This window comes from Helianthus annuus, chromosome 2 (assembly GCF_002127325.2).
Source record: "Helianthus annuus cultivar XRQ/B chromosome 2, HanXRQr2.0-SUNRISE, whole genome shotgun sequence".
Lineage (NCBI taxonomy): Eukaryota > Viridiplantae > Streptophyta > Magnoliopsida > Asterales > Asteraceae > Helianthus > Helianthus annuus.
Genome location: NC_035434.2, coordinates 145,436,656 through 145,459,142, shown reverse-complemented (window position 1 = coordinate 145,459,142; position 22,487 = coordinate 145,436,656). Strand labels below are relative to the sequence as shown.

Sequence of the window (22,487 nt, the reverse complement as noted above, 5' to 3'; positions counted from 1 at the left end):
TGGGAGAATGTTAGCGTAAATTATTATTAAATAATTTATGGTGCCCTTATTGATCATTTATCTAATAACTAGATCAATATTTACCTTAATATCCCTATAAAATTAAGTGGGCTTTATTTGATGGACATAAAGGCCCGTACTAGTTAATTAGGGTTTCCCCTTGGATGAAGCATATAAATACAAGTTATTGGGGAACCCTAAAGACACACCATAAAAGTTTACGGCCCTCTCACTATAATCGGTTATCATCTCTCTCCATCCTAACTGCTCACCCTAAACGGGAACGGATCAAGATGGCTTTTTCTTCATCTCTAACCGCTACTGGATTGTCAGGTATATCATGATCCCTAAAGTGTTTTCCATTAGATATTAAAAGAACTCATTAACAAAATCATGAAAAACCTTTTATCTTCCATGAAAAAAACTTCTAAAATTAAATTGAAAAAATCCGACCAGCTATATGTAAATTTTGACGAAATCAAAGAAGTTGATAATGTCAAATTTAAAAATCCTTATCTATGATAACAATTTCCATTTTAATGTACTTTATCCTAAAATTAAAGAGAGTTTATTCAGTTAAAATGACCAAAATTTATGAATTAAACACCAAGTATTTAGCAAAAAAATAATTTTCAAACAAATAATCCTATACTAATAAACAAAAATCTTTTTTGAACACGTGTCACTCTCTGGTGCTTTCTCACCTTATTTTCCTATTTATCTCTCATATTAAATAATAATATTAATAATTTAAAAAAAATACTAGATAAGAATAAATATTTAGATACGGATAAACGTTTGTTTTTATTATGAGCATATTAAATAATAATAATAATTTTAAACAAAAAGTTAGATAAGAATATAAACACTTGTTTTTATTATGATCATAGTAAATAATAATAATAACAATAATAATAATAATAATAATAATAATAATTTTAAACAAAAAAATTAATTAAGAAGAAATGTTTGTTTTTCTATAAATAATTATAAACAAAAATTTAGATAAGCATAAACGTGTGTTTTTATTATGAGAAGATATATATACTTTGGAGTGCGATGATTGAAATTATGGTAAATTAGGAATCAAATGTTCCCGTTTGATATATACTTAATAATTGTATTATTGTTTTTTTTCACTAGAATTAAATTATTATTCTAGATCGGGCATATGCTTCTATCAAATTGTAAGTGTTTTTAGACGCATCGCTGTAATGGTAGGCATATGCTTCTAAATTGTAAATTTTAAACCCATCATTTTTAGATATAAAGAACATCACTATAATTGTAAACTTTAAACCCATCATTTGTCGCACATTGCATCAACATGTATAAAGAACACCATTTTTAAATATAACAATTCTATACTTCATTCAAACAGAATTAATTTCTCGATTTTACGATATAATTCATAAAAATGATGAAATATATAAAAATGTGGGGATTGATCTCCACCTTTTTTGTACCGTAAACTCTCTTGAATACAAATTTAAGACGAGTGTTTTATGAATGAAGTAAACAAATAAGCATGAAAGCGCATAAAACTAACTAAAATAATTGTATCTCATAATTTGAATGTATCATAAAAACGAGATTCAACCCCTTGTAAATATGTAATACATGTGTTTTTAACCTAATAATAAATAAAAAGCGAAGTAAAATGTTATAATAAGTAAATTGTAAATCAAAGTTCATTTTTAAGATATAAATCTTGACGACTGTGTGTGTTAACATATAACATTTTATTTTATACAACATGTGCAATATACGAGTTAAGATATCTTTTTTATTATTTATTATATAAAATTAAATTTATGCAAGATAAGAAACAAAGTGAAATGTTATAATAATTGAATAGTACATCAATGTTCATTTTTTAAATGATAAATCTTGATGACTATTTATGTTAACATATGAAATTATATTTTTTTCACCACGTGCAATATACGAGTTTTTTTAAAGATATATTTTTTTTATTATCTATTATATAAAATTACATTTATGCAACCCGTGTAATACACGGGGTTCTAACCTAGTACCTAAAGTAAACTTAAATATAATTGAACATAACCAATTAAACTTGGAGTTAAGTTCACGTACAAACAACTTTATCGTATAAAACGTACGAAAGGCAAAAAAAAAAAAAAAAAAAAAAAACGCGGTAGCATTTTCGTAATTATTTGCTCATAGGGTAATTATCAAAATTACTCTACAAATGATCTTGTAGAGTAATTTTGTAAAATGTTCTTGTAGGGTAATTTTCACCCTATACGCAACACTTAGAAAATGATTTAAAAAAAAAAATTAAAGTGGCGCAACACTCCAACACATAATATTTAACCAAGGGTTTAATTTGTCAATGATTGGTGACACGGATCCTGAAAATGATCGGTTGAAATTATTGAAAACTAAAAAAAGAAAAATCAAACCTCTATTTTCGTAATATCAAAAACTAATTTTTTTTCTTTTATAACTAGTTTAATACCCGTCCGGTGGACGGGTTACGCTAACAGCATAGCAAACAAAGATAATCCTATTCTTATAGTGCCAATTTTCTTTTTCTGTTGGTGACATGCATGTACATTTACCATATAAAACAACTGTTGTATTCCTACAAATTAAATAAAACTACACATTTTTAAGACCATAATCTAGAGTTTGATAGCATACTTGATGCATAAAAAGGCTACATAAAGGCAGGTAGGGTTCTAAGCGTCAACAATGAGCCATCCATGTCCGATTGTGAATCCCTGTGTATCGTCTAGCATTCATGGTCCAGCAGGTGGCTTGGAAATTTTAACCCCGTGGTTATAGAACGCTGTCCTGTAACCTAAATTTTTATCCAGATAATGTTTTACTCATTTGATAATTTGACCCATTTCAGTTCCTGTTCCTGATCCACTCATTATATACATCCATAAATATATAAACATAAAATTTAAATGTAAAACTATGAGCACATGTCACAAAGAAATTTAAAAAAAAAAAAAACAAAGGTGTAACGGAATACATTATAATAAATATCAGTTTACTTCTGCTGCCAGGAGCTACACTAAGGTGCTACACACATCCACTGATAAATGAAAAACCGGTAAAGCAAGTAAAATTTCCATGATTCTCCCTCTTATACATGTATATTTTAAATGTTCCTGTTCTAAATCCCACCATGATTCCAACCTTCTATAGTTTTATCTTGTACAATTCCAATCCCACCACGATTACCTAGCCACCATTTTCAATCAGTCCAATCTTTGGTAACAAACATATATAAATTAGAACTCTAGTATGATTCCCCATAAACTTGATATATAACCAGTAACATACTCAACACAATCCCTTTCACAAAGTGACATTTTGAGTATAATTATAATTACCTATAAATTTGGCATAGAAAATAACAAATCCGCGACTAAAGATGGTAATTTTGACCCCTTTACTAAAGATGGTAATTACCATTTTTCTGACCCCTTACTAACATGGTAACCCTGACCCCTTTACTAAAGATGGTAATTTTGACCCATCCGCAAAAATGGTAATGTTGACCCGTTTACCAAAATGCTCATGCGACCCACCGTCACCCAAAAATGATAATTTGATCCGGTTACTATAAATTCTAATCTTGACCTGTTTAAAAAATCTTAATTTTTACCCAGTTACAAATGCGGTACCTTGACCCGTTTACTAAAAGATGGTAAATTTGACCCGTTCTGTTGACTAAAAAGTGGTAACCGATAGAAGCTGACCATCTTTTCTTACCTATCCTGTGTTCCTATCTTCCAACATTGGAGCGCGTTTATGCTGCTCTCCAATCGCAGAAGCTACAAATTTAACTAAAAAACATTGAAAACATAACAACAAAAATCATTAAGTTAAACATCTTTTTAGATAAAGATTAAGAAGTTTAACCAAAAAACATGAAAAATGAACAAAAACCATTTAAGTAAACAACTTTTTAATCACAAATAAAGAGTACCAGCAGGATTTGAATGGCATTTGATAAAGCCAAAGCAGATGAAGTGCCTTTGCCACCACCCGACATATGTTATTCCAAAAGATATCTTATCAAGAATACTATATGCGAACAGATATCAATGTTATTCAGCTTACACCCAATAATATTTTTATTCCCTCATGAAATGATCAAACAGCATAATAATTCATGGGGAGTTTAAATGTGTGTTTCCAAAGTGTATGTGATGTTGGATAACAATCAAATAACTGAAGTCATAACAGTTACTTATTTTTTTGATTGTTTGACATTTTTTTTTTATTATGCAATGAGGTAAGTTGATAAATAAATAAAAACAATGGTTTAAAAGGGTAAGTTGATAAATAAGTCATTTTACTTTCTCCTTCGATTTTCAATTTTGGTGTGGCTGGGTATCATAATGAAAAATTTGGGCCCTTGATAATCATAAGCGGAATATTTACTTTTTCAAAAGTGCACATCCAAACACTTCCAAAAGGAAAGACGAGAAAACATTGAATTAGCGGAGTAAATCTCACCTTTAACACTTGAAGAGCATTTGAAAAGGTTTCTTCAGCATCGTCTGCGAATTCCATGTAAATGGGGCATACTCCTTGATACAAAGCCAATTTCTGTTGTACCCTTTTACTGTTTATCAAAAGCACATTATAGAATATCAGAAAAAGAAAACAACAATAAAAACAAATATGCAAAAAAAGAAAAAAAAAGATAATTCTACGTATCTGATAGAGCTATGGGACTTACTCGTCTGTAACGGCAAATATGCCATTAGGCCGATAATGGCTCAGTAGGACAGCCATGTTATATATAACCAATAACATACCCAACACAATCCCTTTCAAAAAGTGACATTTTGAGTATAATTATAATTACCTATAAATTTGGCATAGAAAATAACAAATCCGCGACTAAATTTATCCTGATTTAGGAAGTATATGTTGTTCATACATTAAAAAATAAACTTTAGAGGTTAAACAAATTTGTCCTCAAAGCAGATGTAAATCAGCAATTGACCATCTTACCCATGCCACTAGGTGCTTGTTGCTTCGGTTTCCTAGAGCGTATAAAGTTTTGGCCCCTTTTTCTTTTTTGTCTTCTGATTGATGCTCCCCATTATACAGTGCATGATGATCAATAAATGTTAAAAAGACCCATTAAAGTTCTCGTGTGGCTAAACCTGTTTGACCCGTTTACTAAAATTATAATTTTGACCCACATGTTTACTAAATATGACATGTTTGACCCGTTTACTAAAATTATAATTTTGACCCACGTATTTACTAAATATGATATGTTTGACCCGTTTACTAAAATTACAGTTTTGATCCACGTGTTTACTAAATATGATATGTTTGACCCGTTTACTAAAATTACAGTTTTGACCCACGTGTTTACTAAATATGATATGTTTGACCCGTTTACTAAAATTATAATTTTGACATGTTCACTAAAAATGGTAATTTGACTCGATTACTAAAAACGATGAATTTGACATGTTTACTAAAATTAAAATTTTGACTGGTTCACCAAAAAATGGTATTTTGACTCGTTTACTACCAAAAAAAAAGAGTTTGACCGGATTTCTAAAAAGGATGAGTTTGGAGCGCTTAATAAAGTATCTCCTTCTGAAGGTCGGTGGTTGTTGTGACGCAATAAAGAAATTTTAAAAGATGATCGATGATGAACGACTTACCAACTGGAGCTCCACTTCATTGCCTTCGAGGTTTCAATTTGAGACCTAATTAACCAAACTCATGACATTAATCTTTATCTGCAATCAAATTATCACAACTGTACAATTATAACTACTCGTATACATTTTGTACAACACAACCAATAAGTAATGGTTATACACTCTTTGCAATTGTGGAAAATCTACTCAAAAGATCAACAATTTTCAATTCATATTTCCTTTTTTTTTTTTATCAAACTTTCAATATGTAAGTTCATTGAGGCATTAGGTCGAAATGAAATACCTGGATAAGGTTGTACGCTGAAGGAGAATCTAAAACCATTCACATCCCAGTTGTTGACTTTTGACCGTTCTTATTCTTGTTCATCGACTCCAGCGGTCCAGCCCTTCATATGAAGAAAAAAACGAAAATTGAAGTGAATAAAAGAAATAAGTTTCATGGTTACTTAAATACCTAATGATGATGAAACCCTTACTATTTACACGAGGAACAAAGCTCCGCCCGCAATCCTCCGGACTAAGATTGTACATGACGCCATGGGTTGGTGAAACTTAATTACCTTGAACCCGTGGGTGGAACCCTAGATCAATTAAATCAACCCCTGCTCACTCTGTCAATCGTCGGAGGAATCTACTCTCTTGCTATTTGATTTAGAGATGGAACCCATAGATTTATGGGTGGGTGAGAAGCACAAATCGGCAGTTACAGGAGCACTGAGGGAACCGTCGTCAAGGAGAACTCCACTTCAGATTTCCTTCTTGCGCTCATCAATCTATATATAACCTCTTCAAACCCTAAAATTAAGGGAGAGTGGACAGTTGAATTGGCGGTTTACCAGGAGGATTGTAGACTTGAGTTTTGGAGGAGTTGAGCAAAACCACCAGCTTGAATTGTGGAGATAATGGGTAGAAAAAAATGGTGGTAACCACCTGTTGAAGAAACTGTGAAGAACTGTTTTGAACTGCCATAGGAGAAGTTATTTTTTTGAGTTTAAGTGGCTGAGATTTCATCTCAGCAAGATCTAATGGTGGAGAATGATTTGGAAAACAGTTACACTTAATGGGTTCCATATATATATATAATTACAAATGGATATTTTCATCATTTTCCACTATAAATAACACAAACAAACAATGGCAAAGCTAACCAAGATAGCCATGAATAATAAAGCACTAGTACTCTTTCCCTTACCATTTCAAGGTCACATAAACCCCATGCTTCAATTAGCAAACATTCTCTATACTAAAGGCTTCAAAATCATCATCATTCACACCAATTTCAACTCTCCAAATCCATCAAACTACCCACAATTCACCTTCAAATCAATCTCTGATGGGCTGTCTACTTCCAAAGACAAGAGTTTAAATCTAGACACAACTAACCATGCCATCAACTTCATGAACAAAAGCTGCATTGACCCGTTTGCGGTCTGCTTAGCTAAGTTGCTAGAAGTAGAGCCTGTGGCATGCTTGATCTCAGATGCACTATGGCATTTCACTCAATCTATCACAGACCGTCTGAAACTCAAAAGGATTGTGTTGAGAACAAGCAGTATGTCATGCATCCCTCTTTATGCAGCTTTAGTGCTTGGTGAAAAGAGCTATTATAAAACCACAATTAAAGAAGAGCTTGCCTTGATGACAAAAATGGACATAGAAAAGATTTACAAAGGCGGGCTAGAGAAGGCAAAGGCGGAGTTGATATGTAATATGATCAATGAAACAAAGGCGGCTTCGGGGATCATATTCAACACTTTCAAAGAACTAGAAGAGCCTGCATTCTTGGCCATATCTCAGGTTTTTCAGATTCCAAGCTTCGCAATCGGTCCTTTTCATACATATTTTCCAGCGTCTCATAGCAGTTTAATAGAACAAGACCGAAGCTCTATTTCATGGTTAGTATTAACCGAGTTTATCATCTATCCTAGCTAGTTATTATTATTTGATTTACCATTTAACTTTAAGTTTATTTGTTAATTATTATTTATCTCTAGTATGAATATGATCAGATGGTTCTGCTGGTGACACGATGACACTCCAGTGGTCCGTCAGTGATCCAAAATTTTCCGTTCGAATAAAAATCTCTCGTATGAATATTACGATAATTAGTGAAATTTTATTGTTAGCATTAATTAGTTTGCAATATTGTGAGTGTTTGTAGGTGGGAAATTTAATGTAACTAGATACTCCACTTGTTGAAATAGTGGAGCCATGGAAAATCTGACAAAATAAAATATAGGAAAATTACAAGTTTTGTCCTTTATCTTTATATCATTTTTCAGGTGATATCCTTTTTAACGAATGTTGATAGACGGTGTCCTTTACTAGGTATTTTGTTGCAAGTTTAGTCCTTTACACCCAACCCAGTTAAAAAACTCTATTAATTGTTGGGTGTAAAGGACTAAACCTGCAACAAAATACCTAGGTAAAGGACTAAACTTGCAACAAAATATCTAGTAAAGGACACCGCCTGTCAACAATTAACAGGGTTTTTTAACTGGGTTGGGTGTAAAGGACTAAACTTGCAACAAAATACCTAGTAAAGGACACCGCCTGTCAACATTCGTTAAAAACGACACCGCCTGAAAAGTGGTATAAAGATAAAGGACAAAACTTGTAATTTTTCCTAAAGTATAAAAATGACTACCTTTTTTTTTTTTGAAAATTTAACTTCATTAAAATAACATCCCACCCAAAGGAGCAAAAGACCAAACAAAAATAGTAGTTTGATTATACATTTAAAGTGACTTTGCTACTTGATGCCCCCTATTAGACCATGTGTAGTGGTATAACACTATAATGCCCCCACCATGGGGCGTTTTGCGTCATGTGGCGTCCTAGTCAGCAAGGGGGCATTATAGCAAAAGTGGTGTAGTGGTATAATGCCCCATAATGCCCCATTCAATCATTTTACAATCATTTCACATTTTTTTTTTAATTTAAAACATAAAATAACCTTCATTAATTTAAAAATAAAATTACATTACTTGAAAAAAAAAATAAAAAAAAAACTTAAAAAAAAAACCGAAAGTAAAAAAAAAAGCAGAAAATAAAAAAAAACGAAAAAAACTGAAAAAAATAAAAAAAAAACATAAAAAAAATAATATGATCTACAGTCCATATAAAGATGCTCGGGTTTGCGGTTGGGTTTGCGGTTGGGTTGTGTTCGGGTTTGCGGGTCTAGCGGGGACACCAAAAGGAGGGCGGAAAGGATGCATGGTTGTATAAAAATAAGAAGAAAGTGGGTTTTTTTTATAAAAGTTGGAAGAAAGTGGGAGAGTTTGTGAAGTTTTGTATAAAAAATGGTGTGAATGTGAGTTAAATATATATAGTGGGAATTATTTAAAATAAAAAAAAAATAAAGAAAGTTACCGTTTGAACAACGGTCGAAAGATGGTGGCCCCCACACGATTAAGCGTTATTTTTGAAACGCCGGACCCAATTTTTTTCGAAAATCACGCCGGAAAACGCCCCCTGTAGTGGGGGTTGGGCGTTTTAGGGCGTTTTGGGGCAATTTTTAAAAAAAAAAACGCCCCATTACGCTTGGTCTTAGCAAAGTCAACTTTTAATACATTTAATCAGACGCACTCCTAGTCCAAGCCGCAGTCATGTTATTTATTTTGTAATTTTCTAGACTTTGTTATGGTTATCATTTTCATTGTAATCTCTTTATATGGAGATTTGCTTTTCAATCATTTAATACACATAAAATATTATTCACCAATATTATTTTGTTTTGTTTCTTTATTTCAATTCTTTCAGGTTAGACCACCAACCAGTTCACTCAGTAGTGTATGTGAGTTTTGGGAGTATTGCTCAAATGAGTGAAGCCGAGTTTACTAACATGGCTTGGGGGTTAGCGAATAGCAAGCAACGTTTCCTATGGGTGGTCCGCCCTGGCTCGGTTACCGGCTCTCAATGGCTTGAGGCATTGCCTAAAGGGTTCGCGGAGGAAGTAGGTGAAAGAGGACGTATTGTGAAATGGGCTCCTCAACAAGAAGTACTAGCTCATCAAGCTATAGGATGCTTCTGGACTCATAATGGATGGAACTCAACTTTGGAGAGCATATGTGAAGGTGTTCCAATGATATGCTCACCTTGTTCTTATGATCAACCAATTAATGCAAGATATGTGACAGATGTTTGGAAGATAGGAGTGATGTTGGATAATAGGGAGGAGACTGGTAAAATAATAAAAAGAGTGATTATGGGAAAAGAAGGTAGTGAGATGAGGCATAGATCTAAATCTCTTCAGGAGAAGGTGAATCAATCTATGCAAAAAGGTGGATCTGCATGCCAATCCCTGGAGAATTTAGTTGATTCTATCCTCTCTTTCTAGTGTGTTTTCTAGTGTGTTTACATTCTTATTGAACATGTTTTTTTACTTTTTAAGAATAAATATTTGTAACATTTGAAGGTTCAAGTTCAGTTACAAAACTAAAATAAAGATTGATATATCATCTATAGCAAGAAATTTATTAATAAACAGGTAATTTACATCGAGATAGTTGGTAAACAGGCAACAAGCTGCGCCGCTACCCCTTTTTGAATAGCAAAACTAAGCCTTTTAAAAACTACGTCCATAGATCTCGGGGTCATAACATTACTATGCATGACCTTTTGAACTCGACTAAGTAGGTCCACAGCTTCTGGCGCCAGAAAACCAAAAGTATCAAAAGCAAATGGGATAAACACGTGCTGGTTGTCAAGGCACGCTTTCTCATGCTTGATCACTTTACCCGAAGCAGCTTTTAAAGCAGCCTGACCCACTGTGAAAGCACTACTCCCTAAGCCCACTAGCGGGGAAACCCCTGTTAGATCCACACAGGCGTGTTTTCCTCCTACCCATCCAAAGACAAGAATGTCGGCTGGTCGAAGGGTAGATCTCCCTTCCAACGGGTCTGTTAGGAAATTAACGGGTGCCTCTTTCTTAGCAGAAATACCAGCGCACCTGAATATCATCTTGCTTATAAGATTTGTAGCATTATTTTTTTCTGCTAAATTTGGTTTTTTCAGTCGAAGCCGAAAACCAAACTTAACTCGAATTCGATACAGAACTACTTGAATTCGGTTTGGTTTGGTTTTCATTTTGACCGAAAAAGATTTCCACGGAATTAACCGAATCAATGGGCAATTTGAATATGATTGGCAATTTAGCTCCTAATGACTCATTAAATCATAGTCTTTTGAAATGTTACATGAAGGTGATGGGAGTTCATTTTTAACTCCTCTCACCTATTTTTAGGGGAGTGGGGGTGGTCACTAGTGATAGAATTCTATCATTCACAATATCCAATCATCTCCTGTCATGTCATCAGCCACTATTCTATCACTCACAAGCATTTTGTAGTGGCGGTGGTCACTAGTGATAGAAAATAGCTATTTAAAAATAGCTAACAAAAGTTGAGGGGCTAATTTGCACTTTTCATCAAAGTTCTATTAATTCAATTGCATAAACGACAAAACAATCTCTGCAAAACAAAAGTTTTCAACGCGTGAAGAAGTTGGCGGCGGCGATGTGCGTGATACATTAACGAGTGATGGCCAGTCCATCACGGTCCGCCCCCACTCCCCTTACCAACTTTTAATTTAATCACAGGCTGCCACCGAAAATTTTTCCTAAAATTCCCTAGAGTTCCATACGAGGGGTGTGGAGTTCCTAAGAGTTTTTTTTTTTTTTTTTTCAAAACAATTAATTTCTTAGTTAAATGAGTAATATTAATAACATATAATTTAAATTTATAACGTAAAAAAAAGTAACTAATAATAATTTGGAACATAAAAAATAGTAATTGTTATGGGTCATTTTCTGAGTATACATATCCTGACTAATATCCCGCTTGTAATTGTTTATTTATGACCAGGATGCTGGACGAGGATATTGCTAACATCCCGGGCAATATCCTGAGGTTGAGTAAATTAAACACGTGCAGGTTAATGGTTATAAGCTACTAACGGTCATCAGGACTTCTTCTCCTAAAGACTCGGGCGAATTTGTTATGAGGAAGCCGTTGAAGCCGAAAGACTTGGTCCTCAACGTTCAAGTGGGAATATTCGTTGGATCCCGGGAGTTTAGGATAGTTTGTTATATTATCTTTACTATAAATAGATGTGGTGGATCAGTTTAAGGCACACACTTTTTTACACGAACACTTCCATACACTCTTGCTCTCTAGCTCACAGCAATCACTACACTTGTACTCAGATCACATTGTAACACTTAGTCGATCCGCACCACATCCTGCACTGTATCCTGATTTTTGAAGCAATAAGAAGAACAAGGCAGCTGCGATTGTCAGCTCCCGAGGTTTTATGCCGGCGATCTAGATTGATCAAGGGCTTTCCTCGTACATCTCGTGTTATTTACTTTACTTTTTGCTCATTGTTTGATCAATAATACAGCTCAATATCTTGAGCCGTATCCTGAACACTGATTTTATAAACAGCTTAACAAGCACATTTTCAGCAACACTTTCCAGCACACTACCTCACTTAACTAATTTGATCACTAAATTGCTTAGGTAATTTTTGACCAAAACAATAATCATAAAAAAAATACTAAATTCATTAAAAAACGAAGTACAAACTATCTTAAAACATCAAAATAAAATACTAATCATCAATCTCGGAAAACTTGGAACCCACACCCATCAATGGAACCAGCATCTTAGGACGATATGCATTTAATGGCCTCAAGATCAAACATGAGTTCCTCTACTGTGTCTGCTATGGCTTCTGCTACTACTGTCCAGTGCTTCCGCCACCTCCTCCAAGGATGCAATCTTCTTCGCAACCTCAGGACGTGATCCCTACCCGGACTGTTCAGGGATCTGCTCCGATTTTGGCTTCTAATGATGAAATCCTAACCTTATTTGGGAGTGTGTAGGAACAAATGAGGCAGCAACAAGAAACAAACCAGATGCTGTTAAGGGAGATACAACTCCTGAAGTCCGGCTCGAGCAGACCTGCTGAGGATATCGTCACTCCATTACAGCCCAGAGCTTTGAACTTTAGTTCAGCCGTGTTTACTGAGGATAATAGGGGGAATATTGTGCCCAGCCTCCCTCAGAATCCTACTCCTGAAATACCCTCCTCGGTTAGGATGTCTACCGTGAGGAGCTCAGGATATGTTTCGGGATATGGGCAGAATCCTCCGACTGGTAACGTATCTAATAATAATAATACTATTACCACTAATAGTGTTGGATCTTTGCAGGATACAACTGTAACGTCAGAACTATCCAGGGAGCTTCAGAAATTAAAGGATATGATATCCAGTGTACCTGGAGTGGTGCAGCCAATTCCTGAAGTATCCCAAGATAGCCACAGGATATCTCGGTTCGTGCATCCTATATGTGATGCTGAAATCCCGAAAAGATTTCAGACTCCGAATATGAAGCTTTACGACGGAACCACGGATCCTGAAGAGCATATTGCCCAGTATAGGGAAAGGATGGAGATCAACCCTATCCCTCCGGATCTCAAGGAAGCTTGCCTGTGCAAGGGTTTCGGTTCTACTTTAACAGGATCAGCCTTGAAATGGCTGTTAAATGTTCCTCCGCATTCGATTACATCATTTGCCCACTTAGTCAATTTATTTAATAGTCAATTTTCTTGCAGTCGGAGTTTTGAAAAACTAACCAGTGATCTTTACAGGCTAACTCAAGGACCTCAAGGATTCCTTGAGGGATTATGTGAACAAATTCAGTCGAGAATCCTTGGATATCCCACATCTTGATGTTGCAACAGCTGTGCAAGCCTTTAAGATGGGGTTGCAAAAGGACTCTCAGTTTTATCAGGATCTTGTAATGAATCCCTGCAGGAATCTTGATGAGGCTCGTAACAGGGCTCTGAGATATATTAGATTGGAGGATGACAAGAAAATGCAAGAGAGGATGAATGCATCCTCATCGTACGAATCGACTAACAGGAAATCAGAGTCCTCATATAAGCCATATCGCTCCAAGCCATATGGCAGAAATGATAACAAGAGAGTGAATGCTGTTGAAGACGAGGATCCTGAAGAATATCCTGAATTATCTGAATATTGTTTTTCTGTTAATATACCTGAACTAATGTATGCTATGCAGGGTCTGGGAGATAAAGCCAGGTGGCCTCGGAAGAATCAACAAAAAGCTGATTGAAAGGATAAATCCAAATGGTGTGCCTTCCATGAGGATTTTGGACATGTTACGGAGGATTGCATTGCTTTGAGGAAGGAAATAAGCTATCTTCTAAGCAAGGGATATCTAAAAGATCTCTTGGGCAGAAAAAAGAACAAAGGACAGGATACTGAAAAGGATCCTGAGCGAGCGGCCTCACCTCCCCCGGATGCCAAGATAATCAACTTTATTTCGGGAGGATCCGATATTTATGGGACTTCGTATTCAGCGGCAAAGAGACATGCAAAAGAAGCTAAGGCTGAGAGGGGAGACAAACCTATCAAGATGACTACCCTCACAACTGACAAAATGATCACATTTGACGCTGATGACAGGGATACTGTCCAGGATCCTCACCATGATGCTCTGGTAATAACGTTATATGTGGCTAACCATTTTGTACGCAGGATACTGGTTGATAACGGCAGTTCCGTCAACATAATCCAACTGGAGACTCTGAAGAGAATGAATGTATCTCCGATGGATATCACTTCGAAGTCTACTGTGCTAGTTGGTTTCAGTGGAGAAGCTAGGAACACAGTGGGAGAGATAAAGCTGCCCGTATATGTCGAAGGAGTCAACAAGATGCAACGTTTCTGTGTGATGGATTCTCTATCCTGCTATAACATCATCCTCGGAAGACCGTGGATTCACGATATGAAGGCTGTTCCATCAACATATCACCAATGCATTAAGATCCCTACCCCTTGGGGAGTTGTCAAAATCGATAGTGATCAGCAAGAAGCAAAAGAATGTTACTCATCCTCAATGAAATCCTCGGCCAAACCAAGTCCAGCATAGCAATTAAAGATGCGGGCCCAAGATATCGTGGAGACTTCGGAGCAGGATGTGAAAAGAGTAATCCTGGACCAGGATAATCCTGATATCTCGGTGCTCGTAGGAACCAATATCCCTCAGGATATTGAAGAACAATTAACTAACTTTCTGAAATGCAGGATGTCTACATTCGCATGGAAGCATGAGGATATGACAGGTATATCAAAAGACATTATTACTCACAAGCTTGGAATTGACAGGTCATACAAGCCTATTCAACAAAAGAGAAGGAAATTCGCCCCTGAACGGAATGCAATTATCCAAGAGGAAGTTGAAAGATTATTGAAGTCTAGAATGATTAGAGAAGTCAAATTCCCTAGATGGCTAGCAAATGTGGTAGTGGTTCAAAAGAAGAATGGGAAGTGGAGAGTCTGTGTAGACTACACAGACCTGAACAAAGCTTGTCCAAAAGACCCATTCCCTCTGCCTCATATAGACTCGATGGTGGACGCCACTGCCGGCCACGAAATGTTAACCTTCATGGATGCATCCTCAGGATTCCAGCAGATTCAAATGGAACCTTCAGACCAGGAGGATACTGCTTTCATGACACCAACATGTATTTACTGTTATACTGCTATGCCTTTTGGTTTAAAAAATGCAGGTGCGACGTACCAGAGATTGGTGAACATGATGTTCAAAGACAAACTGGGGGACACCATGGAAGTGTATATCGATGATATGGTGGTGAAATCTAAAAAGGCTGAGGATCACCTCCAGGATATCAAGGGAGCATTTGATATCCTGGATCAATACAACATGAAGCTGAATCCTGCTAAATGCCATTTCGGAGTGGGGGCAGGAAAGTTTCTTGGATACATGGTGACAAAAAGAGGGATAGAGGCGAGCCCGGAGCAGATTAAAGCTATCTTGAATATAAAATTACCCTCGAACATGAAGGATGTTTAGCGGTTAACAGGACGTGTGGCAGCCCTGAATAGGTTCATTTCAAGATCCTCGGAAAAGTGTAAAGAATTCTATGATATCCTGAAAAAGAATAAGAAATTTGAATGGGGCGAGAAGCATGAAGCAGCCCTACGGGATTTGAAGCAGTATCTCTCAACCGCGCCTCTATTGATGAAGCTTGAAGATGGCGAACCATTATCCCTGTATCTTGCAGTATCAGGGAATGCAGTAAGTGCGGTACTCGTAAAGGATCATGAAGGTCAGCAGTATCCTGTTTATTATGTTAGCAAAAGTTTGTTAAATGCTGAAACTAGATATTCTCACCTAGAAAAACTAATATTGGCTCTAGTAATGGCATCAACAAAGCTTAGACATTATTTTGAAACACATAGGATTCATGTTAAAACTAATTATCCTATTAAGAATGTGCTTAGGAAACCGGAGATGTCGGGTAGAATGGCTAAGTGGTCGGTAAAATTAAGTGCCTATGATTTAGTATATGAACCTAGAAATGCAATAAAGTCTCAGGCTCTAGCAGACTTTGTGGCTGATTTCAGTAGTGATATTCAAAATGAAGTAGACCCAGAAGTGCAACAACTAGGAGAGAACTTAGAATCCTGGATATTATATACTGATGGTGCATCTAATGTAAGGGGTGTAGGTTTAGGTATACTACTAAAATCGCCACAGGGGGACATAATACCCCAGGCTGTTAGATGTGAATTCCCTGCTACTAACAATGAGGCAGAATATGAAGCTTTAATCGCAGGATTAGAATTGGCTAAGAATATGAATATCAAGAATTTGCAAGTATATGTTGATTCCTTGTTAATTACTAATCATTTTAATGGATCCTATGCAGTCAAGGGTGAGAAACTAATTGAATACCTCGGTATTCTTAAAAATCTAGCAGGATATTTCGATATTTTTACACTTGAACAGGTACCAAGAGAGGATAACGCCGAAGCAGACGCATTGGCAAACTTGGGATCATCAATCAGGATACCAGAAGGGACCCCGATACCGATATTACATATCCTGTATCCTGCGACGGATCCTCAGCATAAGGGAGTAGCTAGTATTCAAGATCCTGGAATGATGTATCCTGAAAGAGATCCTAAGTCCTGGACAGCTCCAATTATGAGATATCTAAAGGAAGGACATATCCCCAAAGATGAAAATCCTAAAGCATTTAGGATGAAGGTATCACGATTCACTATTATAAATAATATTTTATATAAGAAATCTCTTGCAGGACCATACTTGAGATGCTTGGAGGATACTGAAGCCAAAGAAGTACTTCGGGATATACATGAAGGGGATTGTGGTAACCACACTGGGGGTAGGTCATTATTTTCGAAAGTATTAAGGACAGGATATTATTGGCCAACAATGAGAAAAGATGCCACATAGTATGCTCGAAGATGTGATGCATGCCAAAGACATAGTAACATATTGCATCAGCCTGCTGAACCGTTATATCCTATTGTTTCCCCTTGGCCATTTATGAAGTGGGGGATGGATATAGTAGGAAAATTACCAAAGGCCCCGAGAGGAAAAGTCTTTATGCTAGCAATGACGGATTATTTCTCTAAATGGGTTGAAGCTGAAGCCTTTGTCCAAGTTAGAGACCAAGAAGTAGTGTCCTTCATAAAAAGGAATATCCTGACCAGGTTCGGGGTACCAGCTGAAATCATTTGTGATAATGGGTCCCAGTTTATAAGCAAGAGGACCACTGATTTCTGCAAGAGTTGGGGGATCAAAATGATAACATCTACTCCAGTACATCCTCAAGCGAATGGGCAGGCAGAATCATCAAACAAGATAATTGTCAACAATCTGAAAAAGAGACTTGGGGCTAAGAAGGGAAGATGGGCAGAAGAACTACCATTTGTCCTATGGGCTGACAGGACAACTGTGAAGAATGCTACTGGGCAAACTCCATTTTCCTTAGTATTTGGAGCAGAGGCAGTAATCCCGACAGAAATGACAATACCCACTGTAAGATCAACCCTAAGTGATCCTGAGCAGAATCCTGAAGCCTTGTGTCAAGAGTTAGACACTATAGATGAGAAAAGAGATGCGGCAAGGCTAAGGATGGCAGCATATCAACAGAGAATATCCAGGGCATATAACAAGAACATTAGGACCAGAAGGTTTAAGGTTGGAGATTGGGTACTAAGAAAGGCTTTTCAGAATACTACCAATCCTGCCGATGGCAAGCTAGCCCCAAAATGGGAAGGACCATACGAGGTTGAATCAGAAGCAGGTAAAGGAGCATACAGAGTCAAGAATATGGAGGGGGATATGCTACCAAGGTCCTGGAATGCTATACACCTCAAGCTCTATTTCAAGTGAGTTTAGAATTTAATTTCTAACTCAGGATGGTATGAATTCTACCTTTTTTAAATATGTTTGGTTTAATTTATTCTTTGAAACCCAATACTGACTTAAGCATCGGAGGGGTGTTAGCCAAGCTAACACCCACCTTAGTTTACAATTGTTTTGCAAGATATGTTTCAGGATATGTGCTCAGGATAACTCGAAAGACTAGAGGATTGGCCCCCTCTCTCACGTTTAAGGGATACTGATCCCTTCACAGGTTTAAAGGTATTCACCTTTCTTCCGAATTGGGTTTAAACACCCCGCCTGGAGCGCAAGTTATTCGGGGATAGTTCAAGGTGGCGGGACCAGTCCATGTAAAAGTGGCTGACAATTTCGTCACTATTGGCTATATCCTGAATCCTAAAGGTATATGAGGATTGATCACCCTCTCTCATGAAAGGTTTTCACCTTTCTAAGTCTTGGAGTTTATACACTCCCGCCTGTAGCGCATGAAAATTTGGGATTTTATCTCCACTACACCTTTGGGTTTTGCCCCTGGAACATGAAAAATTGCCTAAACGATGAAAACTAACATTCAGAAGATTTGTAAAGTATTTGAAGGCATTGTACGCAGGGGACATTCCCATTAAGGTGGTGGTGCAAAAGCTAAAGAGATAGGATTTGGAACTAATGCACTAAGTACCTTGCACAGGGGACATCTTTATGGGAAGAATTGCAAAGGGAATGAAGTTTGGTAATAGGTTTATATCCTATTTCTGGTATGATCTTTCCTTTGCGGACTTTAATGACATTATGTTTTATAAAAAGGACAAATATCCTGATATATTCTCAAAGTCTTTTTCAGAATAATTGATTAGGATGTTTGAAACTAGTAATAGTTTGGGATTTTGATCATTTAAAAGTGGTTATTCATCAAAAAACTTTCTACGAAGCTGAAGTGGTGTTTGTAAGTTCTATCTAATAAAAAGTTTACAGTATATTGCTGAGGATACTAATCAGGATATTTTGTGAGATAACAGTATGAAATTCTTTGCAAAGCTAAGGGTTACACCAATAATGCAAAGTAACAGAAAACAAGTTAAAAGATAGTTATGTTATTAACAGGTCAAAAGTTGTGCTTTTGGTTTCACCTCAAACCGAGGCCCATCCACCAAAAGCACGATAAGTTCTTAACTAGATTTACTTAACAGATTGAAGGTTTCGTCTCAAACCGGGACCCATCCACCTTCAACTGTTATATTGTTCAAAATAAACTATATTAACTGATAACTAAGGGCTTCGTCCTGAAACTCAGGATCCCTCCACCTTTGGTGATCATATTGTTTAAGTGCAGGAAATGTAAATTGTTCAAAAGCAGGAAAAGTAAATTGTTCAGGCAACCACAACCATCAAATTAAAAAAAAGTGGGCTCCGGCCTAGGCATAAACATCCATCATCGCCCACTTCGCTGCTTTCAAGGGGCAGCACCCTCTTCAACCATCGCTTCGTCAGCACCTGCACCAGCATCACCCCCGGGATTCTTCTCAGCATCACCACCAGCCTCGGCCGCCGCATCCGTCGCCTTGGGAGGATCCCCACCAGCATGCTTTACAGGACGTTCAACAGGGGTGCCCTTGAGATCCGCTAGTTTCGTTTCCCAAGCCTTGACATTCCAGGAAGGGCATTCAAAGCCCAAGGCCTCGGCTTCATAGGCCATCCTTAACCTGGCTTGGAGAAGGGAAACAACAACGGATCCTTTAAGGCCATCCCGGTAAGAGGTCATATCCTGCTGGTATTGAAGATGAGCAGCATCCAGCTTGGGTTGGGCGTCCTCATTGGCCTTGCGTATAGCGGCTTAGTGCTCCTGGGCCATTGCCTTGAATTTGTCTTCATAATGCATAGACTTGGCAGCGGCAATCATCCCTTGATCGGCGATGGTTTCTTCAGCTTTCTTGAGCTTGATCTCCAACATTTTGTTAAGCCCGCACGCATCCTCGTAAAGGAACATGAGACGTTCCAGACCCTACAACCAAAAGTACAGGTATCAACATATGTGTAAAATATCCAGGATAATAATTAACATACATGTGCAGGATACCAGATGAGGATTTTTACCTGATTGAGGAATGAAGTCATAAACCCGCTGGCTTCATTGAATCCATAGTTTTCATATGGAAAGGCCTCAGAGACAGCCGGGGAATCTGTTTCTTTCCTCTTCCGAGCACTGGAAGCACGGATCCTGGTGGTTGGAGGAGGCTTGGGAGTGGTGACGGCTTTCGAGCTGCTAGGTTTGGAAGACGTGGGAGCCTTAGGGCTTGGCTCTTTCTTTACCGGGATGGGAGCAGAGTAGCTATCCAATTCGTCAAGGTCGAAGACCTCTGGAGCTTTGACTGGGGCTGCATAAAAGGGGAAAACGTTTAACTCTTGAATATTCATAAGTTATTTGTTTGTTATGTACTAATGTGTTTACCAGACATGTCGGAGCTGGATCTTTGGCTTGAACTTGCAAATGACAGAGAAAAAGTTCTCTCGCTTTCTGGAAGTTGATAAATGCTTTTGATTCTTGAATCTGATTCAGCGCTTGGAGGTGCTAAATCTTTGAAATTTGCTGCACAAGAAGTAGAGATGTCAGTTCAGGATATAGCTTTAAGATACGGTTGGGGATATTCCTAAAACCCTAAATCCTACCAGAAGTTAACCACTTCACTGGAAGATCAAAACCTCCAGTGATGGAATCCCTTTTTACAAAAAAGAACTTTCGTTGCCATTTTTCCTCATTCTTTGTGGCTCTAAGAACAAGAGGGTTTTTGGAGGTTGAGAAAAGAAGAAAACGACTGTTGCCATGAGAACGAAGACGGTAAGCCATCGGGAGGTCTTCAATACAAAGGTTGGGGATAAATCGAGATCTGATCTGGTCCAGAGTCACCAGTACGCGCCAAACCATGGGCATGGTTTGGGCATAACTGAGACCAGTTAGTTCAAAGAAACGGGAGATAAAAGCCGGGAAAGGGTACCGGAGTCCGATGGAGAAAGGATAGGCCAAGAAGCACACCCATTCGTTGGAAGAAAAATCCGATCGGACTTCTCTGTCGAAGGGACGGATGACTGTACCAACAGGGAAAGCACCGGAAGCTTGCAAGGCAGCAATGTCAGCGTTGTCGAAGGAGCAGACCTCTTTCTCGGGTTCTTTTAGAAGGTTTTGGGCTTCGAAGGTTGGAATCGAGTCGCCCGTATGGGATCTAGTTCCGCTAGCCATAAGGGATTTCCGTGGAGAAGAAAGAAACGAAGAAGAAGGAGAGAAAGGAATTTACCTGAAGATTCCGGTGGAGATGATGGTTTATCAAATGAAAAGAGAGAAGATATAGGGGCTAAATGGATAGCCATCGAGTAAAAAACGCGTGGGAAGTTGCACATTGTCACTTCGCATGTCCAATCGTATTAATTGCCTCGATTCACGAGATAAGCTTTAAAATATATCCGTTGGATTGTATACCAACCGATATATTTTGGGGACAATTGTTATGGGTCATTTTCTGAGTATACATATCCTGACTAATATCCCGCTTGTAATTGTTTATTTATGACCAGGATGCTGGACGAGGATATTGCTAACATCCCGGGCAATATCCTGAGGTTGAGTAAATTAAACACGTGCAGGTTAATGGTTATAGGCTACTAACGGTCATCAGGACTTCTTCTCCTAAAGACTCGGGCGAATTTGTTATGAGGAAGCCGTTGAAGCCGAAAGACTTGGTCCTCAACGTTCAAGTGGGAATATTCGTTGGATCCCGGGAGTTTAGGATAGTTTGTTATATTATCTTTACTATAAATAGATGTGGTGGATCAGTTTAAGGCACACACTTTTTTACACGAACACTTCCATACACTCTTGCTCTCTAGCTCACAGCAATCACTACACTTGTACTCAGATCACATTGTAACACTTAGTCAATCCGCACCACATCCTGCACTGTATCCTGATTTTTGAAGCAATAAGAAGAACAAGGCAGCTGCGATTGTCAGCTCCCGAGGTTTTATGCCGGCGATCTAGATTGATCAAGGGCTTTCCTCGTACATCTCGTGTTATTTACTTTACTTTTTGCTCATTGTTTGATCAATAATACAGCTCAATATCTTGAGCCGTATCCTGAACACTGATTTTATAAACAACTTAACAAGCACATTTTCAGCAACACTTTCCAGCACACTACCTCACTTAACTAATTTGATCACAAAATTGCTTAGGTAATTTTTGACCAAAACAATAATCATAAAAAAATACTAAATTCATTAAAAAACGAAGTACAAACTATCTTAAAACATCAAAATAAAATACTAATCATCAATCTCGGAAAACTTGGAACCCACACCCATCAATGGAACTAGCATCTTAGGACGATATGCATTTAAATCCCTAATTGTTGACAGAAGTGGTCTAATATTCTACTCCAAAATGATTCATTACTAAGCACGGGTCCTCAGACCGCTCCATCCAAGTCGTGGCCAAAGCCACTTCTTCGATATCAGTCCATGGTCTTGCTTCCATTGAGAATAGCAGGTTAGATAATTTGAGAGA

The 22,487-nt window shown here is 37.4% G+C and overlaps 2 protein-coding genes and 1 long non-coding RNA gene across 3 annotated transcripts; 2 read left to right on the top strand and 1 right to left on the bottom strand.

Moving 5' to 3' along the window:
- Positions 1–3,007: 3,007 nt before the first annotated feature.
- On the bottom strand, positions 3,008–6,695 carry LOC110906488. Its single transcript, XR_004881866.1, has 4 exons — positions 6,158–6,695; positions 5,965–6,067; positions 3,757–5,726; positions 3,008–3,222 (listed from the first exon to the last, which is right to left on the bottom strand). It is a non-coding gene; the product is annotated as an uncharacterized LOC110906488 (long non-coding RNA).
- A 120-nt stretch (positions 6,696–6,815) lies between these two features.
- Positions 6,816–7,613, top strand: LOC118485953 (UDP-glycosyltransferase 76B1-like). The gene has a single exon (XM_035982497.1). The coding sequence runs from the start codon at positions 6,816–6,818 to the stop codon at positions 7,611–7,613; it is 798 nt and encodes a 265-aa protein (XP_035838390.1).
- A 1,195-nt stretch (positions 7,614–8,808) lies between these two features.
- On the top strand, positions 8,809–10,097 carry LOC110906496 (UDP-glycosyltransferase 76F1). The gene is made up of 2 exons (XM_035982495.1): positions 8,809–8,828; positions 9,444–10,097. Exons 1-2 carry the CDS (start codon positions 8,809–8,811, stop codon positions 10,018–10,020), a joined length of 597 nt encoding a protein of 198 aa, XP_035838388.1. The 3' UTR covers positions 10,021–10,097.
- Positions 10,098–22,487: the final 12,390 nt, after the last annotated feature.

Coding starts and splice junctions, on each gene's coding strand:
- LOC118485953 (XM_035982497.1), top strand. CDS start 6,816: ATGGCAAAGCTAACCAAGATAGCCATGAATAATAAAGCACTAGTACTC.
- LOC110906496 (XM_035982495.1), top strand. CDS start 8,809: ATGCTCGGGTTTGCGGTTGG. Junction 8,829..9,443: donor ATGCTCGGGTTTGCGGTTGG/GTTTGCGGTTGG, acceptor CAATTCTTTCAG/GTTAGACCACCAACCAGTTC.